The sequence below is a fragment of the Perissodus microlepis genome, chromosome 16 (assembly GCF_051167445.1).
Source record: "Perissodus microlepis isolate ML-2025 ecotype Zambia chromosome 16, ASM5116744v1, whole genome shotgun sequence".
NCBI lineage: Eukaryota > Metazoa > Chordata > Actinopteri > Cichliformes > Cichlidae > Perissodus > Perissodus microlepis.
Genome location: NC_140476.1, coordinates 3,801,677 through 3,822,076, shown reverse-complemented (window position 1 = coordinate 3,822,076; position 20,400 = coordinate 3,801,677). Strand labels below are relative to the sequence as shown.

General features: G+C 41.6%; 1 protein-coding gene across 2 annotated transcripts in view; it reads left to right on the top strand.

Annotated features, from left to right (window-relative positions):
* Positions 1 to 2,929: 2,929 nt before the first annotated feature.
* The window catches only part of hdac4 (histone deacetylase 4), a 119,970-nt gene continuing 102,499 nt past the window's right edge, over positions 2,930 to 20,400 (top strand). Inside the window, exons 1-2 of one of the 2 annotated variants that reach the window (XM_084908257.1) lie at positions 2,930 to 3,048; positions 15,859 to 16,053. In XM_084908257.1, the coding sequence (XP_084764383.1) occupies positions 16,032 to 16,053 (22 nt within the window). In that variant the 5' untranslated portion in view covers positions 2,930 to 3,048; positions 15,859 to 16,031. The remainder of the gene's footprint in view (positions 3,049 to 15,858; positions 16,054 to 20,400) is intronic. The other variant, XM_084908255.1, reaches the window with a different exon arrangement.

Here is a 20,400-nt window from a genome sequence, read left to right as displayed (position 1 = left end):
TGCTGTCAGTGGAGCTTGTGGCCGGGTTGAGCCATCCCATCGTTGTTCGAATCAGCTTCCTTGCTTATGTGGACAGGCCCGTGTGAGAGGATGCTCATTATGCTGTCAGTGTTGTTCTTTAGCGAACAGCTCCACTGGGTCGAGTTGTTTCATTTCTCTTTGGATGAGCCCACACTCTTAAAGCTGGAGTGTTTATGTAATCCCAGCCTTGTTGCTGCTACATCTGTGGCAGCATCAGATGTCCTTTCAAGCCTGACAGTAATACAGTCCACTGTTGTGCAGTACTTGCATCAGTGCAACTGCTTATTATGACCACACACGGTGTACTGCTGGGTGTTGGTTATTTAAGGACAAAGTTACCACATAACTGCAATTCATCACATTTCTTTGACAGCCTGGCTACATTAGCGAGCATCTTCAAAACTTCTCTGTTTTGCTTCCAGCCTGCATGAGTGCTTCCTAGTCAATTTGTCCTTTAAATGGAAGAAAAAAAGTCACAGGTTCTGTTTGCTCCATGAAAAATAAAGTACGCCTTTATCACCTCATAGCTATAATCGCATCCAGACAATGTGTTTGGATAATAAGTAGATGAATGATGTTTAAAGGGGATGAGGTGATTTACAGCTCAGTGTTCTATTTTATCCACCTAATTAAACCTGCTTTCCCACTGAGTGTTTTGTTTTCGCCGCTATTGTGTCATTTTTATTTTCATGCTGCCGCTTGTTATTGATGTCTTTGCTCCCTGTTTCAGCTGCTGATGTGTGTTAATTCCCCAAACGCTGGTAATTAATGGCACTCGTCAGAGTTACTGGCTGTGTACATTCATAATGTTGCTCTTCAAAGATGACCCCCTCCCCCCTCCAAAAGAGTGAAAACACTACATTAGATTGCACAATCAAAAGGGAAACTAAGAATGGCACTTTTTCATGAATTGTGTAACATTTTAATCTACGCGCTGTGATTCATAGCGTCATTTTACTGGATAAATCAGGGAGTAAACCCTATTGCTTAATACTGATACTGACTAAGGTAGAGCGGAAGGAAAGAAGATTAATGGGAAAAGGAAGTGATAATAGTTCCTGGAGCACCTGGTGTGGTCTTCTGCTGCTGTAGCCCATTTGCCTCAAGATCTGAAGCGTGATGTATTCAGAGATGCTCTTCTGCATACTTTGTTTAGAACAAGTGATTATTTCAGTTCCTGATGCCTTCCTATCAGCCTAAAGCAGTCTGGATGTTCTCCTCTGACCTCTTATGTCATCAAGACATTTTCACCCAGAGAGCTAACAGTCACTGGGTTTGTTCTTTTCCACAGATATGGTTGAGACCAACCATATCTGTGGAAAAGAACTTGCTTGGCTGATGAGATATTTACATGAACATGCAGATGAATAGGTGCAAATACTGTAAAATAAAGGAAAATCCTTCCATGGCCTGTGTAGCTTTCCTGCTGTTGGCACACATGCTGTCTATAGCAGGCTATGAACTCATCTCTTTTGTGCTGTAGTTTCTTTTAAACACAACAGTAATGATTTTTAAATAAACTAAACATCTGTTTGTAGTTAATATTATACACAAGATGAACTCACTGTTCGCTGACTTATTTTGGGATGCTGTGTAAAACTGACCGAGCCAGTAAAGCTGTCACAGGGATTAATCGTGGCGACTGAAGAGAAAAACTATGAGACAGATGTATACCATGCTCCAGTTTGTTAGAGGAAGTCGGAGTTGCACTTCTCACCTTACGGAAGTGTTCCTTTAACAAACAAGGGGAATCAAGAGCAGTACCCCCTGATGAGAATTAAGCCTTTTGGTGCTGTGTGGATATCGAATAGAATAGAATAATCCTTTAATTGTCCCACAAGGGGAAATTTGGTTGTAACAGCAGCCAAAAAGACACATATACAAACAAACAGTACACAGGACACAGAACAGAAACATACACAATTTTTCTTACATATTTACATTAAGGACAATGGTTATTATATACAGAGAGTACTGTACAGTTATTAAATTAAATAAAAATAACTACAGATAAGAGTTACATATGTGGTTTTGTGGCTATTGAACGTCTCCTTGAACACTATAAAACAGCTTTATACACACACACACACACACACACACACACACATATATATATATATATATATATATGTGTGTGTGTGTGTGTGTGTGTGTGTGTAATTTGAAGGGTATATGGTTTTAGAAGGCTCACTTCCAGGAGGGCAACTGCAGTCCTCCAACCCCTTCTGGAAAATCTACTGTTGCCACATATCTCTCCACCTAAGTATTAAACCAGCTACTGCGTGTGACAAGTTGACACATGTTATCTGCAGTTTGGGAAAGTCGTCCCGGAGTGGGAAGAACCAACTGAAACAGCAGACTGAGTTCGCGTGGGGATTCCATTCTTCGGTACCAGTGGGTGCATTATTTTTCCTGATTAAAAAAAAGTACAGGCTTGTTTGTGTTATATATTAAAGTAAGAGGAGTGCCGAGCATTCCAGTGACATTAGAAACCTTGTTTCTTTAGTGCAGGCTGGGTTTTGCTTGGCCTGTACTTTGGTATTTGCCTAAAAATACTAAAGGTTTGAATCAGCACTCAGGAGCTGTTTTACTGTTTATTGTAATTTAAACAAAATTAGGACATATACGTCTTTGCTGAGCACATACTTGGATATCAAATGAATCCTCTATTGAATGTAAAACACATAAAAACCCCATTAAACAAGTTAAAAAAAAAAAAAAAGCTTAATGTACTTGGTAGTAAAGGAGGATAAGGACGGGTGATGATACCTGTGTGTCAGAATGGTGGTCTCACCTGGTGTCCACTTAGAGATTTTCCCGTCAGCTGTCAATCATACTGCCCGCAGACCCCGCCTCCCACGGAAACACAGGGGGTTGTCTGACACGTGATTAATTCAGTATGGCGGATCTGTTGGATGAGTGACTTTTTTTTTTAACGGCACCGACGGGTCCTAAAACCCTGCTTCGCGGATGCTGTTAAGCAGCGGGAGAACAGCAACAGCTCCCAGCCAGCACAGCTCGGTTCAGGTACTGTTTCTGTTCCGTGTTTGTGGAAAAATAAACAGTGTTTGCTTTGGACGTTTAAGGCACATGATTGAAAAAAGTTAGCGATGTTTATCTCTGGGGTCGCTGCGCTTTGCGTCTCCCCGAAGTGAGCTGCAGTCGTGGGGCAACTCCACTTTACTCTGTTTCGTGTGGGTTTGTGGGGTGTTTTACAGTCAGCTGAAGGAAGCCGTGAGTGTTGCGCAATAGAAGCGTTGTTGCTCACTTTCAGCAGTTTGTAGTAGGTTATCAAAAACAGTGTGTTGTGCAACATTGTTGCTCAGCTTTCAGTTCGGTGAGAAGCGCACTGTTATTAAAGCGTATTCACTGTTTTTGCCTCGTGTTGGCACACTGCCTTCATGATGAGTTTGAGGTTACAGCGAAGGGCTGCCAGATGTTCTGGGGAGGTTTCGGTGCAAACAGCCGCGCTTTCAGCGGAGCTGTTCGAGCTCACATAAAGTTTTGTTCTTGTAGTTAAACGCACCGCTTTGCTCCATAGTTCCTCAAGTAACACAGAGACAGCACGGGTGTCCGTGTGCGTGCGTGTGTGTGATGGAGGTTTCTGCTGAGGTCGGACCGCGCTGCCGCAGTTCTGGCTGTAAACTTTGTCTTGGTGAAGTATAAACAGAGCGGAGCAGCAGCAGGGCTGTGCCTGTGCTCTGCTAAATCTCCTGTAAGCCTTCACTGGTGGAAACTATTCCCTCAGCATTACAAGCTCTGGAGCACTGCTGGCGCATGCTTGTAAACTCCAGGCCCCACGGGAACAAGGTCACAGCAGTCCACTAAAGAAATGTCTGAGTTGTCCTCCTAAAGGATGAGTCTGCCGAGAGCACAGGCCAGACTGGTGAAGACGTAAAACAGGATCATTGAATTATGGCAGGATCTCTTTCTACAGCCTGCTGCCTGTTATATTCTTACTCTTTAAGAGCTGATGTTCAGCAGTGTCTGTGACTGAGAACTCGTTAGGCATGTCTGATCTTCTGTAGCTTCAAAACGTCCTCATGTGGTCTCATGCAGTTGTTTGATGATGACGGATGTCATTACATCATGATCTCAATCCTTTGAAGGTAACAGCATAGTGAAGATGATGGTGTAAAAGAAAGAAACAAATGTTTGTGAGCCGAACGCTCGGGCTTCTGGCATCTCTGAACGATCAGCTCTAGACTGTTTTTCACTCTTGGCTTCTCGTGATGTCATGTAATCTCAGACACGCCGCACTGATTGTGAGCACAGCAGCTGCAAACTTGAACCTTCTGACTGAGACGGGCAGCCAACCAGAAGAAAGCTGATTTGGGGAGTGAGTTAAATGGGTTGTTGAGACAGTGGATAACCTGAGAGGTTACACCAAGGCCTACTGTAGGATAAATAAGGGTTATTTGAACGTTGGAAAAGTGACTTCTCTAAGGAGTTGAGTCCAAGTATTGAGCTGGAATAAGTGGGAGAATAAGATGGTTGGAGGATGGATGTCCCCTTTAAGAAGCATATGCAAAGTCTTGTTGTACAAAACAAACTCTAAACATGTCTAATAAAACTCCACAGGGCTGGCAGCCTGTAATTATTCTTTGGCCACATGAAAAATTCCAGAGGAAGACCATATTATGGCGTTGAGGAACGCAAAGCCGCCACAAAAAATGTTTTTGTTTGAAATAAATGGTTTTGCATTTGCACAAAGTTTTTCTTTGTGGCGATTACTGCCATTTTGCATTCTACATGCAAAGAGGAAGTGTTGACATGGTTGTAGTGCGTGGTAATGATTTCAGTTATTATTATCTAAGTCACTTTCTTGTTTTCTTTGCAACGATCATGGGGTGGGAAATATCTCGCAGTTCCTCTGGATTTTAGTCTTTGTAGACCAGTGATGATGATTTGTGTGGGTTATTGTAGAATATGAGTGCGAAACTGAGTCCGACCCTTTTACTTTCTGGCAAGGACGACCCTACCAGAGTTGATCGACCCACCCAAGACAGTTCTTGGATTTTGACCAGATGCTCTGTATCCATCTGTATCTGCATCTCCATGATGGGGGTGTACAGTAAGATACAGGAGAAGCATAAATAATCTGGTCAGATTTCAAATGAAACACCTGTTGTATTGCTTGTATTGACTTTAAAAGACAAAAAGTCACCTGCACATTTGATTTTCCCCTTTCGACAGCTTTACGTGGAGTAAGGACTTAAAGGATAACTGAGAGTTTTTAAATCACTGTAAATTAATTGTGAGTCCAACTAACAAAACATCTGCATGGCTTAAACACCTGCAGTAACTGTCTCACATTTTAGACTTTTGTGTTTGTGGAACTGAATTATTCCTAATTGTACTGTGCAATGTGGGATTTTGATGTGGGCAGCACGGTGGTGCAGTGGTAAGAACTGATGCCTCACAGCTGGTCAGCCGGGGCCTTTCTGTGTGGGATTTGGGTGTTCTCCCTGTGCAATCCAAAGACATGTGCATGTGTTAGCTCTGTGATAGACCAGCGCCCTTCCCAGGGCGTAACTCGCCTCTTGCCCAATATCTGCTGGAGGGTGTTGGATCTTAGGCGTTAGTGTTTAAGAAAATAGGTTTTTTTCCTTGTAATATCTAAGCTAAATGAGACTTAATAGCATGATACAGACTGGAAGTCCCGCTATTGTTATTATGTCAGCCATAATATGTCCACTTTAAAGGAATCTGTTGCAGTTAGTGCCATGTGCAAAAGGCTGTAATATTAGGAAGTCTGCGTTTTCAAGCAGGGCTTTGGGTTTGACAGTAAAGAAAAAGAGAACTTCTGTCTGTCTCTAACACTGGGCTGATTGGGGTAAATGCAAAGTAACCAGTCTTTTCATCTTTTCATCAGGGAAAAAGCTTTTATAAGATGGCCTGCAAGTTGTGCTTTTGTTTGTTTGAGTATGAACAGAGAGAATAATTTCCTGGTGTACCGTGAGATTGTTTTGTATTTCTATTAGGAGCTATTAGGAGGATTAAAATGCTGGTTTTGGGAAAGTGCAAGGAAAAAGAGGTTTTTTTGTTATTTTTCTTCAATCATCTAGTTGATTCAGCCTCTATTTTTTCCTGGAGTTTCCCAGACAAAAGTTGACTAACAAGACAGGTGATATGTCATGCTGATATCTTTTGGTCGTTACTCCAAACTCATGGTACTAAGTCACGTAATAAGAGAGGTTCAAAGTTATATTGGTCTTTAAACCAACCAAGCCTGAGGCAAAATTCATAAAGTGCCAGAAGTGTAGGATAAGCATTTCACAGTGTGACTGCTGACTGCCAACTGACCAATAGGAATGCCGTGTGAAATGATGCACTGATCAACGAGCGCTTGTGAAAGAGCCGAAACAAACTCAAACAGTATAGATGGAAGTAAAGCATGCAAAACAAAATAGTTGAGATTCCAACAAAGAAGAAAATCTTGTTGAGAAGCTTTGTTTGTATGATTTGTCCCCCAGCTGGTATCATCACTGCGCCAAGGAGGGTGTAGCACGGAAAGATATAGTGGATGTATAACAGCTGTACGTCTTGGCCCAGATTCAGTACTACGCATTAATATCATAGGGAGTACATGCATCAAACCTCTAAGTTCCATGTTGGCTTGTACTCAGAGGAGTGCAGAAATCTCAAGATGTGTAGAATAGACTAGAATAGCCCTTTATTGTCATTGTACATGGACTATGAAAATGTAGGTGCTCCGCATCAACTGTGCTGGGATAAAATATAAATAGCAAACAGGAGAAATATGTAAAATCAAGAAACAAGAGAAATGTAGACAAAAATAGGAGAAAGGCGCACATAAGAGAAGTTGCAGTAAGTGACCTTAGACCAGCAAGCACACGGGCTACCTACATCATTACCTTACCAAAGTTCATGAGCACTTATGTCCTAAGTTTGCCTCTTTTAATCTCTTTAATAAGCTCATTTATCTTGGTTCCATTGTGCTTTGTGAAATTCTGGGTCTGACTTTCCAATTTCCTTCTATTATTTAGCACAAGCTGGCGCTCAGAACGTTTGCTTGTTTGTGGACATTTTGTGGATGTTGTCACACTAATGGATTCTAATGGGTTCTATTAATGCGACTGTTGTGCTCGGAGACAAATAAAACCCAGCAATCCACAGTCACCCAGTAGGAATTTGTAAACTGGGAAGGTCGTTCCACCAGCTCACTGCCGTTCTGAATACTACTGTATCTTTGATTTCAGACTGTATTCATTTATTCTTTTATTTTGTCCTTCTCTTGATTGCACAGTGTTTGAGAAGACACTAATATAGTTTGAATGACACTTGGGGAAATCGGCTGCACATGAATCCTTCAACTAAAGCAGCCAACCAGTCAACAGATGGTTACAGTACATTGTTTTTTCTCATTTGGCTTACTGTTATGCAAGTTTATAAAAAGAAAGGAAGCTGGATATTGGCCAGAAAAACAGCAAAAGTAAACAAGAGGAAGATTGAAGGCAGTAAAAAAAGGACTGTGAATTTTCAATGGCCAAGTGTAAAGAAGCTCTCAGCCTCAATTGATGTGATTTGAAGCTTGATGAATCCTTGTGTTGACCCCCTTTGGGTGCTGTATGAGTTCATTGCTGTTGACTATTCTCCAACATTCAGCTCTATCCCCAGTTGGTGCCTCAAAACTCCAATAAAAAAACCCTGTTTAGCTCTTTTGTTCTTGTCCTGACTTTGAACCTCTAAAATCAGTTAGCATGTGGTTGGCATTTGGGACAGGCATCCCTGTTTGTTCACATGTTGTTTATGTTACACTGATTGACTTTGTAAATGGCATTGGAGCTTTGGTTTCATACTCAAGCAGCATGGTCCAAATAGTAATTTGTCTATCAAACCAAAACTGCAGTTGACAGTTGCTTTTCAAATGAGTGTAGTTTAGATTTTAATTCCTCTTAATCACCATATGTTGGTTTTAGTCTCACTTCAGTAACCTTCATTGTGCCATGTGTACTTAGAAAACTAGATGCAGATGGCAAAAGTTGCTTCTCGGTATCTGACAGTGTTAAAGTTGGCACATGCTAACCATTCAGTGTTTTCCACACGTAAACGTGCGCGGCTGTAGGTCTAACGGCCTCAGTATATTAGCAGTATATTTTTCATTATAATTTCTTTAGCCCTCTGTTGGAATGACACCATCACTTTACTAGTAGATGATCCCTTTGCGCTTTTTCTCATTCTTCTGCTGCTAGCCGCCTTGTTGCTGCCCTTAACAGTTTGGGTTTTCCGCACAGGTCGGCTGGCTGGCTGTTATAGCGGTCCTCAATGCCATTCACCTGCTTATGCACCAAGAGTCTTCGACATCTGTATTTACTTCAATATCACCATCTGGGACTGACGCTGGCAGTGGTGGTCCTTCTTCGTCAGCAGTTGTAACCTTTTTCTGTAACCATGACCTGGAGCACATGGACAACCGGTTCACCTGCTGCTGCGCCAGGCTTACTGGTTTAAAGTCGGAGTTGGAGTTACTTGCGTGAAGTATATTTGAATGAATCAATGAATCAATGAATTTAAGAAAGCAAGCATGCACACACAATGCTTGCAGACTACTTCCTCCCTCCACAACACCTCCTACTCTGTTACGGTTGTCAAAAAAATAGATTCTCAGATACTAACTTGACTGATAATACTGCAAATTACTTTGCGATTATGTTATCATTTGCAGCAGTACCAATACAAATGACAGCATCTTAGCCTCCTCCAGTTGAGACAAAACATCACACAGAACAGTTGCAGACAGGTAGGTACACAGCTCCTCCCCTTACCAGCAGCTGAAGTATTTGATGTTCACAACACTGAACAATTTTGAGAGGTCATGGACCATCATAAATGTTAACTTGGCCACCAAACAATAATTTTAGTTCCTTAACTATTAGGAGTTACAAACCCAGCCTCAGGGGATCACAAACTAGTGTACGCCTAGTGTTGGTGTTGGTCCCGTGCCTCCTTAATTGGGAGCGCTGCTTTAGGAATTGCATCTGGTATTAAAATCTTTGCCAAATCAAAGGTGGATCTTTCAGCTGAAGGTATGATAGCAATGTTAGCCATCTGTTAAGTTATTAATTATGATGTTATAGACAGACAAAATTGATAATGTTTGTCTCCTGGCTTAAAATCGTCATTAAGGTAGCGGGCTAAGAATGAAATCATAGCATTATCGTTCTTGCCTGTCTGTAACATTATGATGACCACTGTCATGTTTTAGTGTTTTGGTGCTCCCTAAGACAATCTTAAAATATTTGTCACATACATATTTTACAATTACTTTTTTGCACTATATGCTATATATAGTCCAATCAAAAATGGTGTTGTCACTGTTTACACGATTCTAACATGTCTTTAAAAAACAAATGTCTGTATAAATGCTATAGAACAATCTGCCCATTTATCATTTACAGTATCAGTGTGCTAATGTTTAGATTTTCTAAACCAGTAAGAACGTAGGGAAACGTGCAACCTGATAAAATCAGCACACATTGCTTATATTTTGATCCAGAAAACTTTCAGTACAGGTATGTTGATGTTAACCTTCCAGGAAAGACAGCTGTGCATGCTAGGACTTATCTATTATTAGCAGAGGAGTGCTTTGTTACGTTCAGACTTGTTCATTAGTATAGATTGAAATTTCACTTTAATCAAAGAAAATGGATTTTGGCCCAAAAAGAAGACAAAGATTGAAAGCAGCAAGAAGGATGCTGGGATTTTAATGGGCGGCTATACAGAAGCTCTCATCCTCAACTGATGTGATTTTGAGGTTTGATGAGTTCTTGTGGTCACCCAATGAACTCATGGCTGTGAATTATTCTCCCACAGTTCAGCCCCTTACACCCTGTTGGTGCCTCGCAACTCTAATAATAACCCGTATTAGCTCTTTTGTGTTTTTCCAGGACCTCCTCCTGACTTGGAACCCGTCCTAGCGCTCTGAAATCGGTTATCAATAGGTTTGCAGTTTGGAAAGACATCCTTATTAGTGCCCATTTTGTTTTCCTTTCACTGATTGTGTCTATTAATAGCACAACTGTGTTGGGTTAGAGCTTGGTACCTGTGATGGACAGGCCTGCACACTTAGCCATTGTGCAAATAGCCATTTTTTTTATAGGCAAAAGAAAGACCATTTCAGGTAATCTGTCTGTTCTTGTGATGGGAATTTTGGTTCATATTCCCTTCCTAGTTGCATTAATATTCTCAAACTATTAATTAAAAAAAATAACTCAACGTAAAAAGTTGCATCTGGTTGAGTCAACCATCAGCTGAGGATGCAGGAAAAGTGAATTTTCGGGCATTTAGCTGGTGTGCTTCACCCACGTCGGGGTATTTTATTTGACATTTAGATGAATTCCAGCATTTTGTGACGTTAACCCAGTAATAAAAACAGTGACTGAAGATGAGTCAGTACATGAATAGAAGTAATGCTAAAATGGTATGTTGTTGACAAACAAAACACTGTATTTTAACCACGACCTCCACCACTTTAGGCTTGAATGTTTAGTAATGATTTGCCTTCACCGTAGCTGCATTTAAAACATTTTAAAGTCGCTTAATTTAAAAGACTTTTAATGCAATATCTGTGATGTTATTTGAATTTGTGTAGAACTCCAGTACCAGGTCTCGAGGTTGGTCTCATGATTTTTATCTCCAGTCATTTCATTAACATGTACTCGGTTACTGTTTTGCATTTTGACGTGGAACATTGTGTGAAGTCATTTACCCAGAAGTAAAGTTTCTTATGGTATCTATTATGTTTCTGTTGTTCAGCACTTTGGTCAGCCTTGTGTGTTTTTAAAGTGCTATATAAATAAACGATGATGATGATGATAAAGTTTGTGACAAAGCAGTGACTGTTATCCTTAGACTAATACCGACTGTAGTCATTACACAATCTGTACTGTTAGCAAAGTTACTGTTGCTGTTAGTACATCAAAAATGTGAAGATTTTACAAAAGTTATAAGTTATAACTAATATTAAAAAGGTAAAACCTTCATTCCGAATTCATTGTATGAAAAATTTGATTGCGGTTTGTAGCTCATGAAAATCAAAAATCCATTATTTTACATTATTAGGATGTAAATTTGACTTAAGTAAATTATTATTTGCATAGTTTAAATGCTTTGTGTATCTCTCGGTCTAGTTCTGTATGTGTACAATCACAATCCTGGGAAAAACTGCTGACTTGACAGTTGATGACGATGACGATAGATCTCCACAAGCCAAAAAACTGTTTCCAGATTGCTGTATTGAAGTTGATATGAAGGGAAAGGTGTCAGTAAAATGAGGACTTTAAAGAAAAGATGATTTAAAGAACTTCAAGTGGACGAGGCTGGTGTCATTGAATCAAGAGCCATCTTGCATAGACTTCATCCAAATATCCACCCGCTCCTCAACCAGAAACACTGTCAGAAGTGTCTTACCTGGACTGTTCCTCAGTAGTCTAGCTGCTCTTTTCAGATAAAAGTACATTTTGGAGTAAAGAGGCACAGAATCCAATGGATTTGAAGTCCAGCGTGACGTTTCTGTGATGCTTTGGGGTGTGATCTGCTGGAGTTGGCTGCTGTTGGTCAGCTGTGCTTCATCAAGTCCAAAGTCAGTGCAGCCTTCTACCACGAGATTGTGGAGCTCTTCATGCTTCCATCTGCTGATGAGCTTCATGGAAATCCTGATTTACTTTCCAGCAGGACTAAGCTCCTGTCCACTGTGCCAAAACTACTGTCAAAATAAGAATTAACAGTCATTTCTGTGAAGGTGCACGCAGGCAGATATAATGCAAGAACTGTTTTAGGGTTTACGCACCCAAAAGGGATGGAGTACAGGTTCTAATTCTCATGACCACAATCTACCTTTTCAAAGCAATGACAGTTTCAGACTTTTTGGAAGCAGTAGTGGTGCAGTGATTCAGCTGTTCTCGTATGTCTTTGGCATGTACCAACTAAAACTATGAGATTTGAATCTTTTTTGTTGTTGTTGAGTATTTTGGCTTTGGCTTGTGCTGTACGTAACAAGTCACGTGACGTGACACTGCGGCTGTGATTGGTTCGGCTCTGCGCTACTTAATTTGGATTGGCTGTTCTTCTTTTTTTTTTTTTAAGAGGACAAGAGCGGTGAGGCCTATCGCAATAGTTTAATTTTTCTATCGAGAAAAAGTTATTTCGCAATACATATCGTTATCGTTCTATCGCCCAGCTCTAGTTATCACTCACGTCAGGAGAAATTGCAGAAAGTGAGAGTCTGCATAGAGAGCCAACATGGCTGGCCTCACTTTATTTAAGGCACACTTTATATACCTCAGCATCAAAGGACATTCTTATATAAACAGAACTGTCTCATTCGGTATATGTTTTGAAATTATATCAGCTGTACATTACCCAGCCCCTGTTTTACACCCTGAACTTCACAGATGGACCAGCTCCCGTCAGACACACTACAATATTCTACCTTTGTCTTGGTGGTAGTAATAAAGCAAAAAGCTTCCTGTTGGGCCATCCACATCTATTTCAAGAATACTGAGCTGCTATCACACTGTAAAGACTCTACACCTCAGAAACATGTCAGTCCATGGCATACAAGGCACTAATCCCATCGCCAGCTGAATAATTCATAGTCAATTAGGGCTGAGAGGCTGAGGCGGTCTTCATGGAGCAAATGCATTTTCAATGATTCATTTCATGAGCTATGCAAGGGGTCTCTTAATTGTTGTTTACTGCTCACTATCCAACCACATGTTATTTTTATGCTATCGTGATTACTCCCGGCAGTGCTCAGAGTGCTTGGGAAATGAAGTCCATTAAGGGGTCCTGAGAGCTGTTTTCCTGTCAAGCGCCATGAAACGTTTCCAGATCCAAACTTCACTGCATGAGAATAATAAATCTTATCCAGACGAGTTAGCCGGTGAAAATGAGATGCTTGAAGAGATGCAGGTGATGTGTTTTATGGTGCCACAGTGCAGGAAAAAGAAATATCTGCAGTGTTGTACAAGGATCCATTTTTAATGGGATCCCCGTAGAGTAATTAAGATTCCAGGAGAAAAAAAATGAAGTCATGTCGAAGTAGCATCACAACTGACAACAGATCAGCTTTACAATCTGCAACTGGCTGGAGTCGGTAAAGGCTTGTCTTTGAGCTCCATGGTGTATGTGTTTGGCAACAGAGAGAGCAGGAGGAGAAAATGCCTAAAGTCACTGCTGTCACACTATAACAGACTGTAAAAGCACATTGTGTGTGTGTGTGTGTGTGTGCGTGCGTGTGTGTGCGTGCGCGTGTGTGTGTGAGACAACTCGTCTGACAAAAATAGGCGGTTGAGCTGAGAATAGCTCCACTGCCCTCCATTTGGCACCCTGGCGACTTTTTCTGACACCCCATACCTCAGCAAATCCATCAACACCCATTTTCGGTGTCCCCCACGGTCATCCAAGTGTCACCAGTGTACATGTAACTAAACATAAACCCTTGTCAGGAATTCAGACTGACATCTAAACCTCTTCCATTGTTGTTTTGCCCCATGGCTTGAAAGATGCTATGAAGAGCACACTCAACTCAAAGAGTGGAAATACTGTGTTTTGACTTTTGTCATAGCAACACATTCATCTTTTTCTCAAAGTCACAAGTGGCAGTTATCCCATCAGTGCTGACACTTTTTTTCCCCTCACATTTGACGGCAATTAATAATCTGGTTTCTCAGATGAATTTGTTCTAGACTTAAGGGACCGTTATGGTGTTTATGGTAATTCCTGATAGCTGAGGTAAGAGCCTGGAGACTGTTGGCAGGAATACGTTTCCATGAAGTTTTATTTTTCTGCGCAACAGAACTGAACGTAGGTATGTGACAGTAATTCAGTTTAGCAGCTTTAAAGAGCGAGCGAGTGTGTCTGTTTGAGAAAGAGAAGGGAGCGCAGACGCACTTTGCTGCGGCCGCTGTGGGGTTTAAACGGACTGATTGCAGCTCTCATTACCACATGTTTGTTTTCAGCTCTGCCGACACCTGTTAGACGTGACAGAGGTGAGTTTTAGTTTCTGCCGGTTAAAGTTGAAGAGCCAGAGGCCTCTCTGTGTGTTTGTTTGCGCACCGCTTGCAGTTTTGATTGCATAAGACACACAAACACCAGGCAGTATGAAAAGTTTTCTTCCCCTCTTTCTTCTGCTGTTGACTCAGAGGTGAGTCTAAGCCTTCATGAAGCCTCTGTTTGCATTTCATTTGGGGCTCTACTAGAGCCTTTCATTTAGGCAGTGACTTTCCCAGGCTGACCATGCAAACTGTGGGAGCAAACACGGTAACAGCGTAACAGTAATAGATGTGATCAAATCTTAAAATGCTTGCAAAGGCGTGTGCCCCGGTAAGCTCTGATGCATAAATGTGGTGTATTATTGTTGCAGTGCTTAATCACCGATGTACACCTGCTCAACCAAATTCAAAAGCATCTCTTTGCTGGGTGTGGCTCAGGCAGTGTTGTGATGACAGTTCTGATAGTGACTCGCATTACTCTGTAAACATGCTGTGATTTTAAGTAAAGCCAGATGGTTCAAATGAATCATTTTGATTTGATAAAAAAAAATAAACATCTTATACAACATGCCAGTTTGTTTTCACTCCGTTCTCTTTCTTTTAGTCTCCGTTTTAAATTTGCTCGTGCACTGAAAGTTTGGAAGACCCACATGGACATGTTGTAGCCGCCTCCTGTCACTTGAGGGCAGTGTCAAAAATATGTGGACCAACCCGCCCTGTGGGCTACTCTTGTTGCTGTTTGCTGTGTTGTTGGTCCTTTGGTTTAGCCCCTGCTGTGGAGAAGAGATGCCAACATATACAACAGAGTGTTAAAAATGAAAACGAATGTCCAGTCTGCCTTTTTTGTACTTTTTCCCTCTTCGTAGTTAGCCCCACTGTTGCTCCCTTGGCTGTTCAACCATCAGCACTGGAGAACATCAGTCCTGTAAGCCCACAAGCTGTTGTGGAAGTTTGTCTTCACAGCCCCTGCATAGACTGAATTCCCACTCCTGCTTTCTCTACTTAGCCAAAAATCTCCACCAAATCCAAGCTGTTTAACACCTGCACTGCTGCCCTGAACTTTTCTCTGTATAACCGAGCAGAGTTTTATGTCAAAATGAAAATCTCCATGCCAGTTGGATTGAATATTAAAGAGTATTTACTGAAGCAGCTCCCCAGAGCAAAGGCTGCGTGATGTCCGATTGTGAAAATGGAGAGGGTATTTGTCCGGGGAAATTCTCTGCAAGCCATGTGTGTTGCCCACTGAACACACTCTCACCTAAACTGAACTCTGTGTTTCCAGCATTGTTGCAGACCGTCTCCTGCTGTGTGCTGCATGTGAGAAAGTGCAACTCAGGACCGTGTCCTAACTTGATTCTTGCCACATTTTCCTCACCTTATATCTCACTTTTAGCAACAATTGTAATTGTACGACTATTTATAACAGATTTACAACAATTAGGAAGTTGCTGTTGAACATTAAACACTTGCCTTTGTTTTGTAACAGCAATAGCAGAAATTGCAGTGCAGTTTATTTTCTAATTGTCAGCGATTTTCACCAACTATGTGTCAGAATGTCCTGGACAGTTTTGTGCAAGAGATTTAATTTAAATTGGGGCTGAAGAGAGGCAGAAACTTTGAACTGGGGTCATCAGTTCTTTGAAAGGTGGTTGGCATGCAGGGCTGTCTGTGCTTTGTTGCCTGTGCAGGGAGGGATAAATGAATGGCAAAAACCATAAACGTGTTTGTTTTAAGTTTGTTTAAAAATTCGGAACATATTGCAGTGATAAATGAGCGCCTGCATGAAATCCCCCGCTTTTTTTGTATCTCCTCCTCACAGGCTGTTTGGTGAAGCAGTCCAACGAGGTCTTCACCTGTGCCACAGTGTGATGAATCCATGTTCCTCTTTGGTCGAGCTGGGTAGCGAACGATGGTGACCATGACAGAGACGCACTGACGCCCTCGCTCCTCTCTTTCCACATCAAGTCTGCACGAGCAACAGCAGCCATAACAATGAGCTCTCACAGTTGCCAAGGTAAGAAATAAGAAATGTAAAATTTAAACACGGCAGTTTATTTTGAATAGATTTATAGCTGCTGTGTTATGGGAAAAGTATATATTCTTTTCCTCCTTAGCACAGGTCTGGATTTTCTATTTTACTTAACTGGACAAAAGGTCCATTGTGTCCTCACTTCCCATCAAGCTCTGCTTGTGTTAGTCATGTTCAGCAAATTGATTTCACAGGCATTTATTAATTGTTGCAGTACTAAAGATTCTGTGTGACACAATGTAGCTTGCTGGCATCACCTTCTATTCTTTTGAAAAGTGTTTGGAGAAATGGTTGAGTCCCTGCCAAAAGGCTTTTCAAAGGGGTTTGTGTCAGAGGGGATTCATGTCGTCACATTACGGGGAAAACTGGCACAGGCTAAAGATATTTACTGATTTCTTTCTTGGTCTTCTTCCTCTTTTTTCTTTTTCTTTTTCTTAAATACACTGCGTTATGCAAGTGATCGTTGGAGTGGGCCGTGTTTTCCGGTTTCATTTCCTTTTTATTTTGGTCATTTCTGTTCCCTGCTCATGCTTAGCCCATCAGAATATATGACATAAATTTAACTTAGCAGTTTTGTTTTTTTTCACGTAATAAATCTGAATTGATGACGTTTCTCCAGTGTTTAGTTAAAGGAAGAGTTGTATTCGTCGCATGTTTTTCATTTCATTTGGGGAGGTGGAATTTTTACGTCACAGCTAACAATCTGCTGATGGACAAATCTTTTGAAAAACAAGTGTCAGCTGTTATGAAATGAAATAAAAAATAGGTGAGGGATGATTGTGTTTGCATTAGGCCAGAGCATTCATCCAGTGCCAGACGTTCCTTCTCTTTGGGGAGCTCAGAAATTAAGCTCTCATTGCTCAGTTTCACTTCATGTTAGCAGTTCATTTTCTCCTTGTTGCCCTTCAGTTTGTGCAGTTCTGGTAAAGCCTTTTTCCACGTATGACAGATAATCATTTCCTATTTTTTTAGACCACCACTTAGAGGACTAAAGAGCCTTTTGTCTGACTTAAACTTGGGTGGCAAAGGCTGGCATGTTGACATGCTACTTGGCATTTTGGAACTGGGTTTATGGCCTTGGAGGCAGAGCTAGAACACACACAGAAAAACTCTCTTATCCCTGCAAGACCTTCCCCTTCTGTCTACCCCCCTCTCCCTGCCCTCGTCTCCTCTCTCCAGCAGCAGTAATCGGTGGCAGTCCTGGCTGAGGGGGATCTTGCGTCAATAAATCGTCATGCATAGCGACTCGCCGGCCTGGAACACAAACAGAGAGAGGGGCCGTCTGGTGCTGGAGGCCTTGTATAGCTGGTTAAAAAAGCTTTGAGACCTCTAGAGTCTAACCAGAAAAAATCCTGGATGTTGTATGCACTTGGGTCAGAGTGTATTGTGTAGTCTCAGTCTTGTTTTTGCCTCTTGGACTGGCCCCAGCCTCCTCTTCTGTGATGATATGGATGCTGCTGTTTAGTACTTATGCTTTATGTTTGCAGTCTGGACAGAATGTGTAAACAAAGCAGCCACAAACTTTGACAAAGTGAGACCAAGAAAACTCCCCGCTGAATTTTTTCTTGCCTTGAAACCATGAAATGCTGGCGGCATCTTAACGTGTCTGCTTCATGTCCGCAAAAGCACCTTAGTCACTTTAACGTAGTAGGTGTGATGACATTCTTGACTAACGTATCACTTTCAACATGACAACCACTTGCTTTAAAGTAACTGATAGTTGGAGCTCTGAAGATTGCTTTTTATGGTGTGGAGCTTCAGTGCTAATCAGCAGTGAGGCTTTAAGAGCCTTTAACCAGTTGGGGGAGATAAAATGATCGCAGCGCTGTTTAACAGACCATTCACATCGTTAAAGGTGAGGTTAGTGCTGTTGTCTTAGGCTTAGTTGTGAGTAAAATAATCACTCAGCCCCAAATTTGAGAACCAGCAGCCTTACTGATAATTACACACGTGATCATTTTGGAGACTTCCACTAACCTCATACAACAGTCACCTGTACATAATAACATTTTACATCTAAAATTTCATTTCTGATTTACTGCAGACATTGGCTTAAATTGTCGAGAAGGTAGAGACGTGTTTACGTGGGCTCGCTCCTGCTACTCTGGCTTTCTCCCACAGTGCAAAGATGTGCATGGGTTGGGTTAACTGCGAATTCTAAATTGCTAATTAATTAAATCTGTAGGTGTGAACGTGAGTCTGTCTCGCTTCCTGTGACGACGTAATAAAGTGAATCAAAAGCAGACCCACACTTCCTTTCTGTGAGACACACAAATACACACAAAATAAAAGAAGTGATCACAATAAAGGAATCGCACCTCCTCAGTCTTTTTTTAATTTAGACTGTTGGTTTATGGCAGATGGCTGTGAATTATTCATGTTTTTGGGATGACCACAGCCATGTGTAGATTTTATCCCAGAGATTATTCAGTATCAGGGAGGAAGGACGGCACAATAAGTGCAGATAAGACTGTTTTGTTTTGTTTTCTCTACTGATCAAGGCAGTGCGTTCTTCATGATCTTAATGATTTTTTTTTCCTTAGCTCTCATCAATTTTGTCTGGTTCTAGCATTTCAGTAGTGGTGCTAATGTCGCAGTTTTAAACTAAAAATGCAGGGTTTCATTCTGTAGTCTTTCCTGGAGGGTCTGTTTCCTGTCAGAATATGAGATACGTGTTTAGGCCTTTGGGGTCAGCTCATTCCTCTAACAAAATTTAAGCCCAAGTATTAGATTTAAAGGTAATCAAAGGCAGCAGCTCTGCAGTTTACGCTCCTGCATTTGAAATAGGAGTAATTTTTAATTCTTTCATTTGCCCTTCCTTCTCTTCTGTCACTCTAATTTCTCAGTCTGTCTCGTTTTCTCTCTGGCTCCAGGTTTTAATCAGAAATTGTAATAAAGACTCTCAGTGGGAGCTATCAAAAGCTTGCAGTGGTGGATTAGAAGAGAGTGGCTAGCCTGGGCCAGGCCACTGCAAGTGAAGCATAATCTTCAAAAAGGGAGCTTAACACCTGCCGGTCCACGCCGATGATTCCTCATTTACAGAGGCCGGTGTCGCGGTATCGGAGAAGGCTCGGGTGTTAATTGATGGTTTAAGTCTGAACGTTTTGAAAGTTGTCTAAAGATGACTGAAGTCGACCGAGTCGAGAGGCAGAGTGAATTAAGCAGGAGCTTAATCAGAGGAAGTTATCAGGGAAGTCGAACACGAGCGAGGTGGTTCAATTCATCTGGGCTTGATTGCAGCCGTGCACAGAGCAGCTGCTGCTATCTAGTAAGAGCTGGAGGAGCACAACGGTACTCTCTCCTATCCGAGCCTGATTGCTGCATTCAAATCGCGCAGCGCGGTTATTGTTCTAATTTATCCTTGGCTCTGCAGAATATTTCTCAATGGAGTGATGGATTGGAATGAGAGCTGAACCGGACTAAACAGAAGCATTTTTAGGAGAACAATGGGAGCTGCTGTGGAGAAATAAGATTACTGCTTCATGATTGTCTTCCCCTCTACAGTTTTCCAGACTATTCCATTCAAGTAGTCTCATTGTCAGATGAAACAAGTGTGCGGTGCAGCCTTCAGAAGAATTTATTAAGCATTCAGAGCTTTGCTGCTGCCGCTGCTGGAACAAGAAGCTCGGTACTGAATTGCGGTTTTGTGTTTTTTGTTATGCATAGTGTTCTTTCACGTAATTAAAGATCATTTCATAATTAGATTATTTTTAGGGCTGTTTTTGGTAGCAGTGACAATGTGGTAATGGATTTTTAACGTCCTCTCATACCCGGCCTTTTGTGTTGATTTTTTTTTCTTTTCTTATTTAATCTTTCAGCAGCCGTGCTAGTAAACGAGGCTGTCCTGAAACTTAATACTTGCTGCATGTGACGTTGCTTTGTGGGGAAAAGAAATGAAATGACAGCATGAGCTGACCTTGTATGTAGTTATAGGGTTTTGCCCAGATGTCCGGTCTGGCATAAGTAGTGAAATGAAGAAAATGATTGACCTCTAAGATTAACGCGTAAGGCTTCACATCTAGAAGTGAAATGCAAGAGGGCCCCATTGTCTTTAAGACCTCTGCCCAGCAGAAAGCTCTGAAAAGAATATCCGTGTACTGCTGTATTTCCCATCTGGCTGTGGGATGAAGTCCGCTGAGTTCAGCAGGGGACAGCCGAGAAGAGGGAGGCAGGTCAGGTGGGTCTCTGAGGATGTAATCCTCCTGCTTCTATGAACAAAACAAAATCAAAAGTTCCAGCAGTTACACAATCCCTTTTAGGAAGGACTCTGTGCACCCTGGATCTCTCAGGGCAGAATGAACTTTTCCAGGCATTAATCCGAGGATAAGCCCT